Genomic DNA, 24,168 nt, shown 5'->3' on the forward strand with positions numbered 1-24,168 from the left:
TCTTGTAGCCCTTTCAGCCTTGTGTAGGTCTACAATCTTGTCCCTGACATCCTTTGGTACAGCTCTTTTGTTTTGGTTTTTATGAGTTTGGAATCCGATTGACTGATTGCTTCTGTGGACAGGTGTCTTTTATACAGGTAACAAGCTGAGATTAGGAGCACTCTCTTTAAAAAAGTGCTCCTAATTTTAGCTCAATACTTGTATAAAAGACACCTGGGAGCCTGAAATCATGCTGACTGATAGGGGATCAAATAACTATTTTTTTCTCATTAATACGCACAACAATTCATAACATTTTTGAAATGCGTTTTTCTGGATTTTTTTTGTTGTTATTCTGTCTCTCACTGTTAAAATAAACCTACCATTAAATTTATAGACTGATCATTTATTTGTCAGTGGGCAAACGTAGAAAATCAGCAGGGGACCAAATAATTATTTTCCCCACTGTATGTACATAAGCATGTAAATTAGTTTAGTTCACAAATGAATCAGCGGATGAATGCAACCTGCAAAAAGTGATACAAAAGACCCAGCAACAATGAACTATTATATCAGCTAAATTGAAACACTCGTCGACCAATGACATTTAAGAACTAACGGAATTCAAGTAATCGAAACTGATGACTCTGCGTAGTTTCTGAGATGATCCAAATGCATCACAATTGTCTCTTGAATTGATTCTGAGCATAGTTTTTAACCGCAGTTGGTACTGCATGGTTTTGAAACAGATGTACTCTGCTTGCTTGTAATTCCTTACACATTTGAACCTAAAATAATCATCACCACACTGGTTGTAGCCCAAAAACGACATTTACTGCCACCTACTGGCGTATCAATGTAACCTGCAAAAAGTGATACGAAAGACCCAGCAGCGATGAACTGTTGTATCAGCGAATTTGAAACACCGCTCACCAATAAGATTCGAGAACTAACCGTAGTATGAATTCTAGGGCTGGGCGATTATTCAAAAAGTAATCGAAACTGATGATTCTGCATAGTTTCTGAGATGATCCGAATGCATCAATCGATTTTCTCTTCAATCGATTCTGAGCATAGTTTTTAACAGCAGATGGCACTGCATGGTTTTGAAACAGCCATACTCTGCTTGCTTCCAATTTCTTACACACACTTGAACCTAAAATAATCTTCAGCGCTCTTCTTTGTGAGCATTCGAGTGTGCAGTTAAAAACTAGATTAGAGCACCATCTACTGTTAAAAACTAAGATCAGAATCTATTCCAGAGAATATCGCAATGCATTTGGAAAATCTCAAAATCATTCTACGAATCGCACTGCATTTATCGTTGCAGCCCTACTACAGTGACAGCAAATATGCTGAACAATACGGTAATATTTATAACTTCAATCCTTACATTCTATATACTAAAACTAAAAAACGAATTAAAAAAAAATAAACTAAAAGCTTAAGTGAGAAGCTATGATTGGCCGCATCCAAAAACGCATACATAGAGTAGGTACTGATTTTGAATAAGCAAAAAGTGTTTTTTATAAAGTATGAATATAATCCGAATGTACAACATCTGCCATGTTGTCATTGTCATGTGATAAACCAGCATCAGTTGCATGGCCTCATGGGACAGTAAAGTGTCCATTGGATGGGTACTTAAGAATCTCACCGGTACTTTTCGCCTTATGCTTTACAAATACTTTGAATTCGTACATACTCTTTTCACACACAGTTTACATTTTGTCTACTAATAAAGTATGAGATTTCGGGTGCAAGCATTCTGTCAGCTTAAGAAGTCATTTGGCTTCTACATGTTTCTTTTTTCTTTTCTGGATCCTTGTCATGCTGAGCATGGATATTCAGTGAAGTTTGAAATATATAAATTGCTGGTATATCCGATTAAGATGTAATTTATTGCAACAGTGTAGTCTAAACAGACTCTAAACAAGGATTTAACCATTAATATAAAAAGAACAGCTGTAAAACGTCATGTTGGACATGGTCATGGACCACTTGCACAAGCACAAACGGCTCTATTGTTAGTATATATGCACATACAGTGCTAAAGGTTAAGTTGACTCCACCTATCTCTTTGTGTCTATTTTACCAGACCATCTCTGCCAGGCAATGTCATTGTAAGCACAGTTGTGTCCGCAATGGATTCCATGCCCAGTGCCAGAAGACCATTATCACCATTAGACAAGGGCCGTGGTGTACTGGTTTGTACTTTAGCGAGCTGGCTGGACTGCACATAGAGGAAGATTCATTATGGATGGTCCCAGGGTGCTGAATGCAGGCCTGACCCCACTACCACCCCCACAGGGGTTTGTGCCCAACGGACCATTATGATGTCCTTGGAGGCACCGGACCATGAATTTATGGGCTATGCTCCTCACTCTCTGTTTCCCAGTGTTCCATTAAGCTATTCTGTGCTGTTTAGATGAAGCTTAAAAGTATCTGTTCCAAAAACTTCAAACAGCAACACTGAACTCATTAACTGTGTGAAACTGTGTGAAGACACATATGCCAGAGACAGGAATACCATGTCCTAAATATTTTAAATGGCTTCCTTTCCCACATCTACAGTAGTATAAAAGTGGTTTTGTCTTAAACCACTGGAAATGGCTGATGACGCCTCATGTCGGAAGAGTTTAAGTGAAAAGCTTTGAATGATCATTATTCTACAAGTTTCATAGTCAGACACAAAGAATTGTTTAAATTACTAGCCTAAAGACAATATATACAGCAAATATGTGACCCTGGACCACAAAAGCAGTCATAAGTAGCACAGGTAGATTTGTAGCAATAGCCAAAAATACAAAGTATGGGTCGAATTGATCGATTTTTCTTTTATGCCAAAAATAACTACGATAATAAGTAAAGATCATGTTCCATGAAGATATTTTATAAATTTCGTACCCTAAATATTTTAAAACTTATTTTTTGAATAGTAATATGCATTGCTAAGAACTTCATTTGGACAACTTTAAAGGCGAATTTCTCAGTATTTTGATTTTTTTGCACCTTCAGATTCCAGATTTTCAAATAGTTGTATCTCAAACAAATATTGTCCTATCCTAACAAACCATACATCAATGAAAAGCTTATTCATTTACATTTCGAAACATTGACACTTATGACTGGTTTTGTGGTCCAGGGTCACATATATGACAAAACGAATAGACAAAAATAAAATGATTCACTCGACGCGCAAAAAACGATTTAAATAATTGGTCGCGATGCGTCACTGGCGTCTGGTGTAAATGTGCTCAGAATCAGATTGCTAAGTACTAAACTCATTTTAATTCACTTACTTTTCTAAAACGATGGCCATGGTTGAAACACTGTTGTGTCACGATTCACTTAATGAATCTTTTGTTTGCGAATCAATGCTTCGGAGCGTGTCAAACGTGAGCCACGTGAATCACGTTAGTCACGTCAACCACGCTTCGTTACGTCATATGGTTTGAAATGTCAGTGATTCGACGCTAGGGGGGATTTATCTTAAATGAATCCACAAACTAGTATTACATGTATGACTGTAATTGATTTCAAATCAGCTTTTAAGTTTATTTAATTCTTTCTAGTGGAGTTTTGTGGTTACTAAACCAACACACTTGCATTTGAACTGAAGAGCGTTGAATCGTTTTGTGAAGCACTTGATTCAATTGATTCGAATTTTGATTCGGAAAGGTTCGCTTCTCTCATCCATACTGAAAGTCATTCCATTGGCCGAGTGAACTTTTCGTGATTTCTCTATGCAATGTCTAATTAGAAATGATAAAAAAAAATGTCATAAATATCAAGAAAATTTGTTAAAATGTCTTAAAAATCACTCATGGAGTAGCAAAGTGTTCTCTATGAATACTACCTGTTCATATATCCCACCATGTGTCCTAATATGCATTCTTCCCTACTGTATAGAAGAAAAAACAGCATGTGAAATGAGTAGTGTTCATAAAACAATACAAGAAGTGACATGATGACCTAGGCCTATTAATTCCATCTAGATTCTTAAAGAGATAGTTAACCTAAAAATGAAAATTCTGCTGTTAATTACTTCTCCTCATGTCGTTCCAAACCTGTAGGAACTTTGTTCATCTTAGGAATACAAATTAAGGTATTTTTGATGAAATCCAAAAGCTTTCTGACCCTCTATAGACATCAATGCAATTACCGCATTCAAGGTCCAGAAAGGTAGTAAGTACAACGTTAAAATAGTCCATCAGTGGTTCAACCGTAATGTTATGAAGCTACGAGAATACTTTTTGTGTGCAAAGAAAAAAAAAAAATGACTTTATGTACTCATTAAAAATATCTTAATTTGTGTTCCGAAGATGAACGAATGCCATTTTGCAAATCGTAAATATCGTTTTTTGAATACCACACAGTACTGAAGTAAGCATATCCTAAGATGAGAATGGTTTATAGTCTCTGCATCGGGATTTATGGTTTCAAACACCAACAGATGGTATGAGTCCAGGGTAATAAAACTGACCAGTCCAAAAGGTTAGAGGACAGGGCTGGTGGCTATTGACCCCAACTAAAAGAAGGTCACATGCGGTCACTGGCAGCTAAGTGGAAGTAGCTAAACATACGACAACTCAGCAAATGCTTTTGTCTCTGTTGCTTTTTTCCCCCAGTGCTTTATCCCTTTATCCCAAACACGTTTTCGGAGGCAAAGCGCAAACAGTCGAACATTCTGTCAGGGAGGTACAGAAAAGGTAGTGGTCTGGTCCATATGGAAAATATCAAAGGGGAATGTTTCACTCCCAGCTGAAGACTCGCAGACAGCAGGTGGAGTCTGGAGGCAGCGATGAGATCATTGAGGCCAACAATTTTCACATGGGTTTGTTTTACAGTGTTTACCAGAGTCAAAAACTCCCTAACCCTAGCACCCACATGCCACACACACTCTTAAAAATACATTTCTTTATGGGCATCAATGGTTCTGTGAAGAACCTTTAACATCCATAGAACCTTTAGATTGAGAACCTTCACATTGATTTAAAGAAATTGCAACATTGCAAAGTCCCTATTGGAGCATTTATTTTTAAAAGTGAACTCTGTGAACTCAGAAAATACCCAGTTTATTCAGTTGATACTCATAAAAACACAAAAACAGACTAAGATAGACAATGGTGGCATCTCCCCAAAACTGTATTTGTCCTATATCTATGATTGAGCTCTATTGTTTGGGCTTTACTCTATCCTTCAGGAATGTTTTCATCAGCAAACTCCAGAGCCGATTCCGCCCGGCCCCTCCCGTCGGCACAGAGCCGCACCGTCCAGGAATGTCATACAGTATCTCTGCATCCTCAGGATCAGAGAAAAGTGTGTCATCGAATATCATGACGACAGGCACAGGCGACACAGAAACATGTGCAGCCGCAAAAGTTTCTATGGCAGCGAACTAATGCATTGGGGTTACATGAGCGTCTGTAAGCTGACCACCCATTTGTGACCTAGTTTCAAGCCTGACGTGAGAGAAATATCAACATGAGAAGCAAAAACCCGTTCACACTGCTGACACAGACATTCATTTGTTAGCGACACTGCCATCTGCTGTACAAAAGGAGTAGCTCATAGGTGACAAAAACCAATTTGACAAAGGATTAGTTCACTTCAAGAATCAAACATTTCCTGGTAATTGACTCACCACGTCATTCAAGATGTTCATGTCTTTCTTTCTTCAGTCAGAAATGAAGGTTTTTGAGGAAACATTCCAGGATTTTTCTCCATATAGTGGACTTCAATGGTGACCAACAGGCTGAAGGTCCAAATTGCAGTTTCAATGCAGCTTCAAAGGGCTCTACATACTTAAAAAAGAAGGCTATAAAGGGTTTTTTGCGGTGATGCCATAGAAGAACCATTGTGGGTTCCCCAAAGAACCTTTCAGTGAACAGTTCTTAAAAGAACCATTTTGAAGAACATTTTAAAACTCTGAAGAACCTTTTTCCACTATAAAGCACCTTTTCTGCATTTGAAAAGTTTCATGGCTGTTTAAGGTTCTTTATGGAATCATCAGTGCCAATAAAAAAAATTTATGTATGGAATTATGGGAGTACACGACCCCAGCCGCAGAATAAGGGTCTTATCCAGCAAAACGATCATTCATTTTCTAAAAAAAAATAACATTTTAAGTCAAGCCCGAAATTATTCATACCCCTGGCAAAGGCAAATTCTGACTTAAAGTTACTTTTATTCAACCAGCAAGTTTTTTTTTTTTCTTAGAAATGACACAGGCGTCTCCTAGAATATAATATGATATACAAGAGGCATCACTGTGGAAAAAATTATCATCTTTTATTTACATTTGAACAAAAAGTGGCATGTACAAAATTATTCATACCCTTCTTAATAATCAATAGAAAAGCCTTTATTGGCTATTACAGCAATCAAACGCTTCCTATAATTGCGGACCAGCTTTTTGCATGTCTCCACTGGTATTTTTGTCCATTCGTCTTTAGCGATGAGCTCCAACTCTTTCAGGTTAGAAGGTCTCCTTGCCATCACCCTGATCTTTAGCTCCCTCCACAGATTCTCAATTGGATTTAAGTCAGGACTCTGGCTGGGCCACTGCAAAACGTTAATGTTTTTGTCCGCTAACCATGTCTTCACCACTTTTGCTGTGTGTTTTGGGTCGTTGTCGTGCTGAAATGTCCACTGGTGCCCAAGGCCAAGTTTCTCTGCAGACTGCCTGATGTTGTTGTTGAGAATTTTGATCTATTGCTCCTTTTTTTCATGGTGGACTATTTGGAATGGTATAGAACTTTGGATTCTCCCGTAGACTGTGACAGTTTGCAAAGGGTATGAATAATTTTGGACATACCACTTTTTGTTCAATTGTAAATAAAACCTGAGAAATATTTTTTTCCACAATGATACCTCTTGTACACACTCTTAATATATTTTGGGAGAAGCCTGTGTCATTTCCGGTCCAAAAAAAAAACTTGCTGGTTGAACTTTAAGTCAGAATTTGCTAGGGGTATGAATAATTTCGGGCTTGACTGTATATAATTTTAACCACAAATGCTCATCTTGCATGAGCTCGACCTCACACATTACGTAATCAGGAAGTACCAACTCATTGTTTACAAAGCGAACGTGCAAAGAAACGCCCTTTACAAAGAAAGGTAAAACAAGGATGTTGGACGATATTGAAGTTGAAGGACAAAATGAGATGGAGTTTTTCACCCTACCCTACCTTTTTGAACCAAATTACACAGATGAAGAACTAACCGTGCGTGACTTTTCCAACATGATTACACAAGCATTTGTAGTTAAAAAGTATATAAGTGTACATTTAAAAAAATTGGCAGATTGTTTTGCTAGATAAGACTCTAATATTCCTTGGCTGGGATTTGTGTAGAGCCATTTGAAGCTGCGATGAAACTGCAATTTGGACCTTCAACCCATTGTCCCAAGTCCACTTTATGGAGAAAAATCCTGAAACGTTTTCCTAAAAAAAACCTTTATTTACTTTCGACTGAAGAAAGAATGATGTGAAAATTTTTGGATGACATGGGGATGAGTAAATTATCAGGAGATTTTCATTCTGGAAGTGAACTATTTTTTTAATGTCACATAAACATGGACTTACATACAAAAGTTTTATATACAAATGCTTCAAATTCTTTTGCCATGATAATACATTACGTTATAAACTCAAGAGCAGCTGTTGCTTAATGCTTAAAAAACATGTCTTTAGATACATATTTCAGATGTTAGAACTTTCATGTGTGCATCAGACAAGACATAGACAATTATGTTACTGCTTCAGTCTGTAAAAAAAAAGTCTTAAGACATGCATGCTTTATTGAGAACTATCCTACGATCCACATCCTCTTGCTGTCCAGGCTTGAGTCACTGATTCTGTTAAAAGCAACATATTACATAATTTATTTGCTAAAATAACCACAAAAGATTCATTCATATCCTAGATCTATTATATTTTCGAATGAAAAAGTATGTCAAGTTTGCACATGCACAGCTCATTGATTTGACGCTGGAAGTTTTGGGTGGTTGCCAGGTCATTGTATGTTGCTAAAATGTTTTAAGTTGACACAAATAAGAGCTAAAAACTAATTCACTATAGTAGTACTTCTCTACAACCCTTACAACTTTAGACATTAGCAGCACATTTAAAAAGCACCACTAATAGTTAAAAGGTGGAAAAAGTAAAGTAAAATGAATTCATACTACATGTACAGTAAATAGTGTGCATGTGTGTGTTGGGGACTCATGTCTGATCACGTCAGAAAAAACATGAACCATGAGCACCAATGATTATAATCATAGATTGTAAACTAGCCTACTGAGTACTCCATTATATGTCTATTATATCTTCTTGGTTTACATACCATCCTCAGACATGTGAGTTTCGTCCATGGTGTTCTGTTCTTGCCCCCGTCTATGAAGCAAGAAACAAATAAAAATCAAAATAAAAAAGATATTTTCCAGGGAAAACAGACAGTAGCAACTGGAGTCTAACAACTTGATTATCAGATTCAAGATTTTCATCTTTTTTTACAACACGTCCACACCCGATTCAATTCTAAAGCTTCTATGCCGGTTTGGAACTGGAATGTCTACTATTATTTGACTCAAACCTACTGTTTATAAGACTTCCCTCTATAATTAGCTTAAAATTATTACTTTTATTTTCAATGAGAGGGGTTGTTAAATCAGGAATTACTGTTAGTTACACATTTTTTTGGTCAGACTCTTCTCATAAATGACGTGTACCGTTACCAACAACAATCTTGCTGTTTCCCTCTAGCCGGCGGCAAAAGGTGTGTCAAACATCTGTCAGTTTACCTTTTATTGTCAATCTACCAAACAAGACAGCCGCCAGAATCACTGTCAGAAAAATGACAGCGGGCAATAAAATCTTCTCAATGTCCTGAGAGTGATGTCTCTCCGGGTCACGGCACCGATTTGCTGTGTGATTAAACAACAAAATGCATATTGTTAATACAGTGCCTTGCAAAAATATTCATACCCCTTCATTTTTTCACGTTTTGTTCTGTTGCAGCTTTATGTTAAACTGCTTTAAATGACCTTTTTCCAGATCAATCTACACTCCATACACCATGACAAAGCACAAAACAGATTTGCAAATGTATTAAAAATAAAAGACTGAAATAAGTACAAAGCATAAGTATTCATACCCTTAACTCAGTATTTAGTTTAAGCACTTTTTGGGTATGATGCGACACATCTGCATTTGGCAATTATCACCTCTCAAGCTCTGTCAGGTCGGATAGGGGCTGGCAGACATTTTCAGGTTTCTCCAGAAATGTTTGATTGGGTTCAAGCCCAGGCTGTAGCTGGGCCACTTAAGGACATTCACAGAGTTGTCCATAGGTCACTCTTGCCGTGTGCTTAGGGTCATTGTCCTGTTGGAAGGTCAACCTTCTGCCCAGTCTGAGGTTCTGAATGCTCCGGACAGGGTTTTTATTAAGGCAATCTTTATTTTTTGCTGTGTTGAGCTTTTCTTCTACTCTGACGAGTCCCCCTGTCACTGAATCCCCCCCCCCCCCATTCCTGGTTTCCTTCAAACATGATGCATGGATTTGAGGTTCATCAGACTACAGAATCTTGTTTCTCACAATCTAAGAGTTCTTTAGGTGCTTTGTTGCAAATTCCAAGTGGATTTTCGTGTTTCTTCACTGAGGAGAGGATTGAGTTTGGCCACATCGACATAAAGACCAAATCAGTGGAGTGTTGCAGTGTTTGTCCTTCTATAAGTTTCTGCATATATGATCATGGAGCTCAACTAGAGTGACCATCAGAATCTTGGTCATCACTCTGGCCAAGGTCCTTCTCCATCAATTGCTCCGTTTGACCAGGAGTCCAGCTCTAGGAAGAGTACTAGCTGTTCCAAACTTCTTCCATTATGGATAATGGAGGCTACACGCTTCTGTGAACCTTCAATGCAACATAATTTTTTCCTAAACTCTTCCCCAGATGTGTGGCTTGACACAGTCCTGTTTCTGAGCTCTACAGGCAGTTCTTTTGACCTCAGGGATCGGTTTTTGCTCTGATTTGCATTTTCAGAATTTTTTTATAGAGAGGTGTGTGCCTTTCCAAATCATACTCATTCAAATGAATTTGCCACAGGTTAATTTTACTCGAAGTGTAGTAACATCTACAAGCAATATGAGTGCTCCTGAGTTACATTTTAAGAGTCCCAGAAAAAGGTGTGAATACTTATGCAATGGAATTATTTGAGTTTTTTATTTCTAAACAAAATTGTTACAAACCTGTTTTGTGCTTTGTCATTATCGTAAATGGAGTGTAGACTGATGTGGAAAAAAGTAATTTAAAGCAGTTTAACATAAGGCTGCAACATAACAAAATGTAAAAAAGGATGAGGGGTATGAATACATTCGCTAAGCACTGTAGCTTGTATTGTGTAAATGTATATGACTTTTGGAGTTACAATCGGAGTTATATTAAAAAAATGTCCTGACTCTTACAAGCTTTATATTGGCAGTAAATGGGTGTTGAGATTTTAAAACCAATTAAAGTACTTCCATCCATCATAAAAGTAGTCCATCGGCTCTAGTGGGATCGAGGTGTTTGTGTAAGAAAAATATCCATATTTAAAACTTAATAAACCATAATCTCTAGAACGCTACTCTCTTGAAAACATGTGTACGACAGTCAGCGGAAGCTAGAGATAGCGGTTTATAAAGTTTTAAATATGATTATTTTTCCTACACAAACTTATCGATTCGTTTTGGAAGCATTAACCCCCCGGAGCCATGTGGAGCACTTTTTATGATGGATGAAAGCACTTTCTCAACAGCCATTCACTTCTATTATAACACTTAGAAGAGCCAGGACATTTTTTATTATAAATCTGAATGTATTTATCTGAAAGAAGAAAGTCATATACACCTAGAACATAAATCATGTGGTTTTCATTTTATTCATTTAAAGATGTTACTACTAACTCAGCTGCATTTTTATAAGATTTGTGCTAGTGTTTTCAAAGTATATCTTTTCCAGTAATAAGCTCCACCAGAGAATAGTGCACTGCTACATCTTGCCTCACACTGGCTAGAATGTGTAGAAGTTCTACTTCTTAGTAGCCTGAAATGTAGCAAAATCCAACTACATTTAAAACGATTAGCCTGACTTGTTGAGTTGCAGTTTGGGAGTAGCTGTAGCTGCACCAGACTATGCTACTTCATTTTAATTAGTGTGATGCTAGATTAGCTGTTTTCAAAAAAGTCACTTCCCATACGAAATTTAACCATGGTTTTAATATAGTAAAAGTGTAGTAACCATGATTTTTGGCGCATTGATTACAATTTGTATAACCATAGTTTTACTACAAATACTTGTAGTTTTACTACAAATACTAGTTAAACTATGATTAGTGTATTGGTTTTAATGGAAACTGTAATCGACCCTTTAGGTTTTTACTGGTAATTCCTTCTATTGGTGGTTTGTTAAAACCACTAAATCCTAATGGAATACGTCCCAAAACACACTACAGAAAACCATATTTAATGGTTTTAATGGTTAAAAGTTGATGGTTTGTAATGTTTGTAATAGTATTTGTAGTGGAAACATTACAATTTCTGTGATGGTATATATTTTTTAAGACCATGGTTAATTTGTAAACATATGTTTTTTGGTTTTATTTGTAGTAAAACTACGGTTAATTTTCGTAAGGATTTTACAGTTCTGTCTATTTTTTTCATCACAGTATGTAGCTGTAGCTGTATAGGTGATGCTATTAACTCTACAAGCTACATTTCAATTAGCGTGATGCTAGTTTTCAAAATAGTGTTCTTTTACAGTAAGAAGCTTCATTGCAAACATTTTAATAATATTTGATAGTGGTCACAACATTATAAAGTAGTTAACTACTTTTTTAGTAGCTTGTTGTGTAGCTACATGTTTAAAAGATTAGCTTTATTAGTTGAACTACTTTAATGACTAGCTGTAGCTGTATTACAGGCAGTGCTACTTACTCAGCTACATTTTAATTAGCACAATGCTAGTTTAGCTGTTTTCAAAATGGTGCAGTCTTTACAGTAACAACCTACAAATTGCTACACTGCTAAATTTTCATCTCATTGTATTGTTGCAACAACTTGACATACATATTTTTAGTAGCTAGTTTAGCAATGTAACTATTTTTGAAAGATTAGCTTGACTGTAGTCAAACGAAAAGAGTAGCCTAGCTGTAGCGATAAGACTATTTCTTTTAAAGATCAGGTTGCTGTTTATTCTGGAAAACAACTTTTACATTTACATTTATCAAAATAGTATAGTTTTTGGAGTAGCTACACTACAAACATTATGTTTTTAATTGTTTTGCGCTCATAATTTATATACTTTTTAGTAGCTTTTTAAGCAGCTTACAGTAGCTAGCATGACTGTAGTTGAACTACTTGAAAGCATTAGATGTGGATGTATTACAGGTGACGGCACTAACATACTAACTTTTCATTAATGTGACACTAGTTTATTGTGCCCACAATGTAGCTAATAGCTTTTTAAGTAGCTTTTAGTGTAGGCCTACATTAAACTATTTTTTAAAAGTTTAGCTGTATATTAGCTCAACTACTTGAAATTATGAGTCACTGTAGCATGTCGCTTAGCTTCTGTAACATTGATCTTATCACCATTACATATGTACTTACAACACTGCAAGTCGCACTGAAGTACAGGGACCGAAAAGCGCACATCTACCCTCTGGACCTGCAAACATTAAAACACAAGACCATGCACATAAATGAATTTCCACTGACAAAAATCCAACAAGATTTGACAGCACTGTTATTGTCACTCTTCTTTGTTGCCATACCTGGACGCAGACGCACACTTCGCACGCACTTTTAGACAAGTTGAAAACTGTGTGCTTCATTTTGTCCTAGAAAACAAATAAGACCTGGCATTACATCAAACAAGCTTAAACAAGACCGCTTCTTTCCTTAGAATAGACCCTTTTCTTTCTCATGTCATCAGGTGCAAACCAGGTGAAAAGTTTTACTTTGACAAGGGAATTGCCTTCAGTAGGGGCCTCAAGGCATGGTTAACTAAGATGAATAGGACTGTACCGAGAAACCAAGAAAACTATGAAAAGAGAAACATCCGTATGACATCATGTACATTTGCTCTGATCCTACGGGCAGATTATCCTGCTCACGGTTCCTTACCACAGAAAGGTTTTGAAACTTGTTTCCCTCGATTCGTTTACACTTTGAGGAGGGTTTCATCTCACAGACAGAAACGGAGAAGCTGGCTTTGACCCATGTTGAAATCTCTGCCCATTGCTGACCATCTTTGGATGTAATCTTCGCTGTCCAGACTTGCCAGATAAAAGGACATTTAGCGTCATGCAGTGTGTAACATAAACATCTGTGAAAGGTATTGTGCTTGTATACCTGAGAAATTTCCTTTGGCAAAAGGACACTTTATCCATGTCCCCACTTCAGTAGTAAACTACAAAAAAGAAGTTGTCATTACAATGAATTCCAGCCCAACCCAAAAAGCTATTTTCTGTCAATGACATCATTTAAAAAGGCAGTTCACCCAAAATGTAAAATTCTCTCTTTATATCACAGACAATTTTGTAGCTGGTAGTTCACTCAAAAATGAAAATTACCCTATAATTTTCTCACCTTCAAGCCATCCTAGGTGTATATGACTTTCTTCTTTCAGATGAATACAGTTGGAGTTATATTTAAAAATGTCCAGGCTCTTCCAAGCTTTATCATGACAGTGAATGGGTGTTGAGATTTTGAATCCCAATAAAGTGTATCCATCCATCATAAAAAGTACTTCACACTGCTCAGACGTGTTAAAAAGACCTTCTGAAGTGAATTGATGCATTTGTGTTAAACAATTGATCTACATTTAAAACTTGATAAACCATAATCTCTTGTTAGTGGTGCTCCAGCAGATGACGTAGGATGTAGATGCAGTGTAAGATCCAGTGAGAATTAGTCTCGCGAGAACCAAGTTTTGTTTGAGAACCACTCTCTTCGAAATTATCCAAAAATTTTCTTTACGTAATTTTTTTTAACCCACATGCTGGGTTTAGCCTTTTGGGTCTTTTATGGGTCGTTTTTAAGATTTTTACCCAGTTGCTGGGTAGTTTTTCCCTACTCTAAAAAATGCTGGGTTATTTTTCTAACCCAAATGCTGGGTTCAGCTTGTTGGGTCATTTTATTGGGTTATTTTTCTAAATATTTTTACCCAGTTGCTGGTTAGTTTTTCTGCACTCTAAAAAGTGCTGGGTTATTTTTTAACCCAAATGCTGGCTTCAGCATTTTGGGTCTTTTTATTAGGTTATTTATAAAAATATTTTTTACCCAGTTGCTGAGTAGTTTGTCTGCACTCTAAAAAATGCTGGGTTATTTTTTTAACCTAAATGCTGGGTTCAGCTTGTGGGGGTCTTTTTGTTGCGTTATTTTTAATATTTTTATCCAGTTGCTGGGTAGTTTTTCTGCACTCTAAAATATGCAGGGTTATTTTTTAACCCAGATGCTGGGTTGAGCGTTTTGGGTCATTTTATTAGGTTGTTTTTAATATATTCACCCAGGTGCTGGGTAGTTTTTCTGTTCTCTAAAAAATGCTGGGTTATTTTTTTTAACCCAAATGCTAGGTTCAGCATTTTGGGTCTTTTTATTAGGTTATTTTTCTAAATATTTTTACCCAGTTGCTGAGTAGTTTGTCTGTACTCTAAAAAATGCTGGGTTATTTTTCTAACCCAAATGCTGGGTTCAGCTTGTTGGGTCATTTTATTGGGTTATTTTTCTAAATATTTTTACCCAGTTGCTGGGTAGTTTTTCTGCACTCTAAAAAGTGCTGGGTTATTTTTTAACCCAAATGCTGGGTTCAGCATTTCGGGTCTTTTTAGTAGGTTATTTATAAAAATATTTTTTACCCAGTTGCTGAGTAGTTTTTCTGTACTCTAAAAAATGCTGGGTTATTTTTTTTAACCCAAATGCTAGGTTCAGCTTGTTGGGTTATTTTATTGGGTTATTTTCCTAAATATTTTTACCCAGGTGCTGGGTAGTTTTTCTGTACTCTAAAAAATGCTGGGTTATTTTTTTTAACCCAAATGCTGGGTTCAGCATTTTGGGTCTTTTTATTAGGTTATTTTTTTTGCTGTGTAGTTTGTCTGCACTCTAAAAAATGCTGGGTTATTTTTTTAACCTAAATGCTGGGTTCAGCTTGTTGGGTCTTTTTGTTGCGTTATTTTTTATATTTTTACCCAGTTGCTGGGTAGTTTTTCTGCACTCTAAAATATGCTGAGTTCTTTTTTGACCCAGATTCTGGGCTGAGCCTTTTGGGTCATTTTATTAGGTTGTTTTTAATATTTTAACCCAGGTGCTGGGTAGCTTTTCTGTTCTCTAAAAAATGCTAGGTTATTTTTTTTAACCCAAATGCTGGGTTCAGCATTTTGGGTCATTTTGTTGCATTATTTTTAACATTTTTACCCAGTTGCAGGGTAGATTTTCTGCACTCTAAAATATGCAGGGTTCTTTTTTAACCCAGATGCTGGGTTGAGCTTTTTGGGTCATTTTATTGTGTTTTTTTTTTTTTTCTTACCTAGGTGCTGGGTAGTTTTTCTGCACTTGAAATAATGCTTTTTTTTTTTTACCCCGATGCTGGGTTCAGCTTTTTGGGTCATTTTATTGGGTTCCTTTTTACCCAGGTGCTGGGTAGTTTTTTCTGTAACTAAGCTGCTGGGTTATTTTTCCACCCAACCAGAGTGCAGGCTTCGTCAGCAAAATAAAGGCTTTTGTACATTTTTATTTTATTTATACTGTGATGTAAATTATATTATATTTTACACAACGCAACATACAAGGACGAGATGTCAGTCAGCTGCATCAGCAACGGTCGTTTTGCATGATGGAAGTGCCTTTTGCCCTGCATAACATACAGTAAACTGATTTTATTCATTATAATACTGAATTTAATTTAATCTGATGTTTAAATATGTTCTCTAATCTCAGTACTGTTTGTTTATGGGCAGGTTTCACACCGGGACAAGAATTAGCACTATTTTGGTGCAAAGTGATTACAGAGAATGGTTGAATACACTTAAATTAAAATGCTATTTTTAAATGTTACATTTTTTATTTCTAAAATTATTGTTAAACAAATTTAATTGTATGTATTGTAAACAATGCTGTATTCACCTAAATAAATTAAATGTCATTATAAAGCTTGGAAAAGCCAAGACATTTTTTAACATAACTCTGATTATATTCATCTTAAGGAAGAAAGTCATATACACCTAGGATGGCTTGAGAGTGAGTAAATCATCAGGTAATTTCCATTTTTGGGTGTAGTATCCTTTTAATAATTTACACAAAACTATTGTATGAATTGTAATTTAGTAAAGTGACAAATCATATAAATCATTTGGGTTGCCGAACATGTCTGGGCTTTGCCTGTGTTTTAATATTTGCTGAAAGGAATGACTGAAAAGTAGTTTTACCAATAGCATGCAGGCATTGTACATAATCAACCAATCATGGAATGCAAGAAGGATAATGCTAAGAGATTCTCTGCAGAGAGTGAGTCAATAAAAAAAAACCTGGACATTTTATGCAATTTAGAAATCCTTGCCTGAACATGTCTGGGAAAAAGAGGATATATGGTCCTCTAAATATAGATCAAGAACAATGTGGATATTGCATATGAGTCATATGGACTACTTCTATGGTGCTTTTTATGATTTTTGTAAAGTGACAGTTCCAGTCCCCATCCGCTTTTCTATTGTATGAAATAGAGCAGCTTTTGTGTTCCATGGAAGAATTGTAAGAATTGTAGTAAATAATGACAAAATGTTCATTTTTGAATGAAAGCAAATATGCAATAGAAAACATTCAACCTTCGTGCAAAGCGTTGGGTGTGGATCCACAGAAGAGAATATCACCTGAGGTAAAAAAAAACAGTAAACCGTGATGCAAGGGTTCCTAACGATCAGCAGCTATTACTGCACATGTAATAAAAAAGAACAAAGGATTAAAGGGGAACAGAACATACTTTTTGCCCCTCTGAATGAAAAACATTTCCAAGGTCTTGGCAGCTTTTCCCTCCATCAGCATGGCACAGAGAAACAGACACTTTGACAGGACATAGTGGCTCCCATATCAACTCTTCCTTATTGAGGTCATAGGTTATCCCGGACCACAGTTCTTCCAAATCTGTTAGAGAAGACAAAGCAGGTATTTTAAAGTAAAATTTGAGCTTTTTAATATTTTTAAAATACCCATTTATAATATTCATGATTTATCTGGGATAGTTCAAATGTAAGGACAAAAACAGTTGAAACATTCTTCAAAACATCTTTTGTGTGCCACAAAAAAAAACAAAAAAAAAAAAAACGCTGCAGGTCTGCATCAACATTAAGGTAATTAACTGATAATGAATTATTCATTTAAGCGCTTTAACTTCATGTACGAGACCAGTGATTTGGAACGCTATCTAACAGGAAATAGTTACTCCCTTTACAAATCCAAACAAGTGCTAACTAGTACAATTCAGCTGTTGGTGAAAGAGGTTTTGAGGCGGGTCTCAAGATTAACTTAGATGTTGCCACTTGTTTTGAAATGTTAGGTTACCTCACAAAGCATTTTTACAGTGTAAATTGAGAAACTGAAAACAAAGATGTTTTGTTTTGAACTCACTGTTTTTAAACGGGCACACTTGAACTCTCCGTGCATCAACTCTGGCAGGCCAACCCTGAAATAAAAGACAGTGCAAAACAACAGTTGCTTCTCTACCTGTTGGATTGCATGTTCAAACCTTCATTTTCCATAAAAATAAATAAAATTTCATACCTCAATGCACAAGCAGGGTAATGGTTTGGAATAATGAAGCGTTATGCTACTCTGTAGATGTTGTGGTTTTATCTGAAACACATGTAAAACACAAGGGTAAAATGAAACGATGCGAAGTCTTCTAGGAAATGCAAGGGAGATTGTTACCGTAACTTACCGTTCTGTGAGCCCCTTCCCCTGCACAGATGACACTGCGTTTGTGGCAGAGCCTGAGGTTGTAATCTGTGTCCTCTGGAGCGTCAGTCACTTTCACTGTCAACGCATTCCTGGCTTTGTCGACAGTGTACGCCAGCTTTCCAGCTATAACAAAACAACAAAACAGTAGCTTTTTATACTAACATATCCGTCTCTCTGTCTATCTATCTGTCTGTGTCTATTTATCTATCTGCCTTTGTCTGTCTTTCTATCTATCTGTCTGTCAGTCTATCCGTCTGTCTGTGTGTCTATCTATCTGTCTCTGTCTGTCTATCTACAGTTCCTTGCGAATGTATTCATACCCCTTCATTTTTTTCCACGTTTTGTAACTTTACTTCCTTGTTAAATCTATCTATCTGTCTGTCTGTCTGTCTGTCTGTCTGTCTGTCTGTCTGTCTGTCTTTCGAACCCTCTCTCTGTTCGTCTGTCTGTCTGTTTGTCTATCTATATATCTGTCTGTCTATCCATCTCTGTCTGTTTATCTATCTGTCTTCCTATCTCTGTCTATCTGTCTGTCCGTCTGTGTGTCTATCTATCTGTCTCTGTCTGTCTATCTACAGTTCCTTGCGAATGTATTCATACCCCTTCATTTTTTTCCACGTTTTGTAACTTTACTTCCTTGTTAAATCTATCTATCTATCTATCTATCTATCTATCTATCTATCTATCTATCTATCTATCTATCTATCTATCTGTCTGTCTGTCTGTCTGTCTATCTGTCTGTCTGTCTGTCTGTCTTTCGAACCCTCTCTCTATTCGTCTGTCTGTCTGTTTGTCTATCTATATATCTGTCTGTCTATCCATCTCTGTCTGTTTATCTATCTGTCTTCCTATCTCTGTCTATCTGTCTGTCCGTCTGTGTGTCTATCTATCCGTCTGTCTATCTACAGTGTCTTGTGAAAGTATTCATACCCCTTCATTTTTTTCACGTTTTGTTATGTTGCTGCCTTATGTTGAACTGCTTTAAACTACTTTTTTTCCACATCAGTCTACACTCTATGCACCACAAAGACAAACCAAAAACAGAATTGTTATAACTTCATAAATGTATTAAAAAAAAAAAAAAAAAAAAAATGAAATAAATACATTGCATAAGTATTCATACCCTTAATTCAGTACTTAGCTGAAGCACCTTAACAGCCTCAAGTCTTTTTGGGTATGCTGCGAAAAGATTTGCACATCAACATTTGCCAATTATCTGCCATTCTTCACCTCACCTCTTCACCTCTCAAGCTCTGTCAGGTTGGATAGGGGCTGGAGGATATTTTCATGTTTCTCCAAAAATGTTTGATTGGGTTGAAGCCCAGGCTGTGGCTGGGCCACTCAAGGACATTCACAGAGTTGTCTATAAGCCACTTTTGCTGTGTGCTTAGGATCATCGTCCTGTTGGAAGGTGAACCTTCTGCCCAGTCTGAGGTTCTGAATGCTCTGGATTGGGTTTTTATTAAGGCAATATAAATATTTTGGTGCACTGAGCTTTTCTTCTACTCTGACGAGACCCTCAGTCCCTGCCACTGAAAAACAGTCCCACAGCATGAGGCTACTACCAGCTTACTGTTGGGATAGTACTCTGCAGGTGATGAGCAGTGACTGGTTTCCTTCAAACATGATGCTTGGAATTGAGGTTCATCAGACCAGAGAATCTTGTTTCTCACTGTCTTCAGACGCTTTTTTGCAAATTCCAGTCTTCACTGAGGAAAGGAATGAGTTTGGCCACACTGCCATAAAGTCCAGATCGGTGGAGTGTTGCAGTGATGTTTTTCCTTCTGTAAGTTTCTCCCATCTGCATATATGATCATGGAGTTCAACTAGAGTGACCATCAGCTTCTTGGTCACCACTATAACCAAAGCCCTTCTCTGTCAATTGCTCAGTTTGGCCAAGAGGCCAGCTCTTGGAAGAGTCCTGGTTGTTTCAACTTCTTCCATTAAGGGTAACGGAGACTACATGCTTCTGTGAACCTTCAATGCCATAGTAGATGCACATGCGGCAGATTACGTTTTCTTGTGCGAACTCATCTGGGAGAGCTGACTTTTCACAGACTACATTGCCAGACCACATTGACGCGTCGTGCACCGACTGATGTGAACGCGCTCCATACAGCTGAACGTTCAGAGGTAAATAATGATATAAATACTGTTCAGTTTCTTGCACAGACAGATCGTTATGTGTCTCAAGACCTCAATGTATCGTCAGGAGCTGCAGGGTTTAATTTGGATTTGTCTGTGTATATATTTTTTTTACTCTTAAAGATTTGATAACCATGCCATTATATGACTGACAGACTGCAACGGTTTAAGTTAAAAATCTAAACAAAGTCACCTACATCTTGGATGCCCAGATTAACATTTCATTTTTGGGTGAACTATCCCTTTAAGACATGTGTCCCTTCCAAATCATACCCATTCAATTGAATTTGCCACAGGTTAACTTCACTCAAAGTGTAGAAACATCTACATGCAATATAAATGCTCCTGGGCTTACTTTCAACTGTCCTATATAAGGTTATGAATACTTATGCAATGGAATCATTTAAGTTTTTTTTTATTTTTAATAAATTTGCAAAAGATGTAGATAGTTTTTTTGCTTTGCCACTATGGTGCGTGGAGTGTAGACTGATGTGGAAAAAAAGTAATTTAAAGCAGTTTAACATAAGGCAGCAACATAACAAAATGTGAAAAAAATGAAGGGGTATGATTACTTTCGCAAGGCACTATATGTATCTGTCTATTTTTCTGTCTATCCGTCTGTCTGTCTGTGTCTATCTATCTGTCAATGTAGTGACATCATGATAATGAAACTTACTGATGCACTCTGCGATTTCGTCTCTGATACCTTCATGACTGCATTCTGGCATTAAAAAAGAAAAGGGTGATAGCTGTTAATATCATTCATGTCATGTGTGACTACGCTGTGTAAAATCATTATGTATAGACTGCTAATAAACACAACTCTGATACCAGGAACAAGGTGTCTTTCTGTCCACACAGCCTTACAGTAGTTGGGAATCGTTTTGAGAGTCAAAAATACAAGCTGACCAGGTCTAACAGGAACACACTTGAACTGCACATCAACCTATAGAAGCAGAAACAGAGTATACAACACCTGACAACCATACAGGTAGTAGATTATAGCTAGTTTCTATGGTACAGTGACAGATTTATCTCATTGATCAAATTCTCAGTGGTTATGCTGGGAATCTATTTGTATAGTGTAACCATCATATAAGCATCATATGTTTATACTGCACCTGTTTTCCTGTGGCTTTTCCTTTACCGATATGACCAAAAGTGTAAATCTGGCAATGTCCTATCATGCCGGCAGAGTCGGCACACACTGAAACTCCACGAATATCTCCTGGAACAACAGAACAAAAAAAAAAAAGTGGTGACATCCTTTTGCAGTTTCTCCTTCAATTTACATAAGTACATTCGGTTAAGTTAATGTTACACCTTTCAGATTATAGAGTATGTAATTAATAAGTTACTGTTGTGAAAGATGTTGTTTTTAAAACATGTAGAAGGCAGTACTGTGTCAATGAGTTACCGGAGTATTTGATTTAATGCAGTGACGTAGAAATGACTCAGTAATTACAACAGTGGTTGTTGAGGTTTTTCAGGAAAAACAGACAGCTCACTGAACACACATTTAACATAGCGGGGTAAGTTGTCACAGTGCAAACACTAAACAATTTGTGAAACACAAATCAGAGGTATCTTACAGAAAAAAACTACATGAAAAGCATTTCATTCATACAGTGTAAACAGAATAATACTCACCAGTAGCATTCACTGATGTTGCGATTTTGAGCTTTAGTGAACATTTCCTCCCCTCACACGCCAACACAGTAGACAACATCACATTATTAAACACAGCGCTGCTAACAGGCTGATTCCTGCAGTGAAATGCTGTCAGTGGAGCTATAAGATATTAAATAGGTTAGGACAAAAGATTACTTCATGGATAGATATAAACACAAACAGACAATCTAATGAATAGATAGACAGATACTCACAGTAAGGTCTTGGTTTACACTGTAGACCCTGTAGAGATCAAAACGGATATTATTTAAAGCACTAAGCTGACTCATGACAGTTTAAATTACTTTTCTATTTATGCACGGTGTACAACTGCTTTATCATTTAACAGGAAATGTGAATGTACTGTAAGAATAGTAAAACAAGGGGTTTCCCACTCACTCCTTAGGAAGTTCCTGGTTGGAGAAAATATAACAAGGCTAGCAGACATATGATGTAAGTTTAGCATATCCTCATATCTAATGACAATATTCAAACAAACACATACAAAAAGATTAACTTTGTCAATATCGATGACCTAGATCGGTGAGGGTGAGTTATTTGCATACGTTTGCTTCTGTAAGACTGAGACAAGTGTTGTTTTAATTTATCACATAACTGGCTGGGTTTCATTGTTAAAGATGATATCATATTTTTATGACTCATAATTGTAACTTACTCATCCTGGCACTAGCCACTTTCTGACAGAAATAACTCATGTAAATAAGCACGAGCTTAATTAGGTTAAATATTAACGAGTGCGATTGACATCTGGCAAATTTCATTGAATTATCTGGTTTATTCCTAGCAAGCAAGTTATAATTCCAGCATATTATTATTAAACTTCAGAGAATTTTGGAATTTAATTATGACTACAGCAATGTTTTACTTAAGTAATGTAAGGCTAATAATACGTTTTAAAAAAAAGAGAAAGAACGAGAAATTAGAACATTCAAACATTCTAAATTACAAATTATATTAGGCTACATAAAAATGTAACTCAAAAACCTCAGAGCAACTCCAAGCACAGTCCTGGTTCTTGTCAATCCTGTCCATATGGACCCTGTGGTTCTGGAGGATGAGGAACAGAAGAAGAAGCGGAAGATATTTCATGTTCGGTCAGTTTTGACACACGCTGACGTTCCTGTACAACTTGCTTTGTAGCTGTGAATGACTTGCTGTCACAGTATGCAGCACTTTGAATATCAAACGGGTATTGACATATAGAGGGGAAATTGCTCCCGCCCACCAAACCTAGATGAAGAGGGAAAAAAACGTAGTGCAGCTTCAATAGCTCATCCATGTATCAATCTATCATCTCTCTCTCTCTCTCTCTCTCTCTCTCTCTCTCTCTCTCTCTCTCTCTCTCTCTCTGACCTGTGACACCTATAATTGCAATTCAGGGAAATAATCTAGTCTATAATGGAATACACCTCAAAAAAATCACGTATCTCATAACGTTCGATTAAAGTTTTATACAGGGGCTTGTAATAAAGTTTATGTAGAACCACTTATTTGCCGCTAGATGGAGGACAAATAGCAGCGTGAATTTCAATTTGCATTTGAATTTGTTACAAAAACACCACAGTTGCTACAGTGTTTTAGCTGGGGGTTTTTTCACCGGTTTTTATCACGTTTTTTATGCCATACGTCGTTGTTGTGCCAAAAAGCACAACACAAAAGCAACATGGATCATGGTGACTGGAGACAGTGTTAACAAAACACAGCTGAGAAACATTTATAATACACTAATAATAACAATAATAATTCAATTATTTATATGCTAGTGCAAGTGGATGATCATATTGTTGGTCCAACTCAATTACTGAGAAAAAAAGATGATTAGAATATAGAGTTTTAATTCATTATTGTTATTAACAATTATTATTGACACGTATTAAAATCTTATAATATTGTTGTTTTTGTTGTTATTGATTTATTTAATTTTTTTATTATGCTATATTGCAAGGAGCTGATCTGATATATGGGATATATGATATATGCTTGAATTACTTGTCCACCATCCTGAAAAATAATAAATAGTATTGATAATTATAATGTATATTCTTCTTCTTATTATTATTGTTATTATTATTATTTGTTTATTCATTTTAATTATTTATTAGGGTCTTAGGGTCTATAGTGCAAGGGTCTTATCTAACATATGAGATATTGTTGGTTCCTACTCAAATTATTTGTTGTCAACCATCCTGAAAAATAATACATATTATTTACTTATTATTATTATTTATATTAACTATAATATAAATTTGTAATGTATTAATATTATATTTATTTATTTATTTATTTATTCATTCATTCATTCATTCATTTATTTAATTATTTTATGCTATACTGACCTAATATATGGGATATTGTT

At 36.3% G+C, this 24,168-nt stretch overlaps 1 protein-coding gene across 1 annotated transcript; it reads right to left on the reverse strand.

The window, feature by feature from the left end:
• Positions 1-5,060: 5,060 nt before the first annotated feature.
• On the reverse strand, positions 5,061-22,961 carry il17rel (interleukin 17 receptor E-like). The gene is made up of 18 exons (XM_073832061.1): positions 22,797-22,961; positions 22,007-22,034; positions 21,771-21,911; positions 21,242-21,348; positions 20,952-21,066; positions 20,797-20,841; positions 17,956-18,098; positions 17,799-17,870; positions 17,646-17,700; positions 17,002-17,162; positions 16,847-16,891; positions 13,380-13,437; positions 13,152-13,303; positions 12,800-12,865; positions 12,636-12,693; positions 8,788-8,910; positions 8,331-8,380; positions 5,061-7,842 (listed from the first exon to the last, which is right to left on the reverse strand). Exons 1-18 carry the CDS (start codon positions 22,899-22,901, stop codon positions 7,834-7,836), a joined length of 1,533 nt encoding a protein of 510 aa, XP_073688162.1. The 5' UTR covers positions 22,902-22,961; the 3' UTR covers positions 5,061-7,833.
• Positions 22,962-24,168: the final 1,207 nt, after the last annotated feature.

This window comes from Garra rufa, chromosome 25 (genome assembly GCF_049309525.1).
Source record: "Garra rufa chromosome 25, GarRuf1.0, whole genome shotgun sequence".
NCBI lineage: Eukaryota > Metazoa > Chordata > Actinopteri > Cypriniformes > Cyprinidae > Garra > Garra rufa.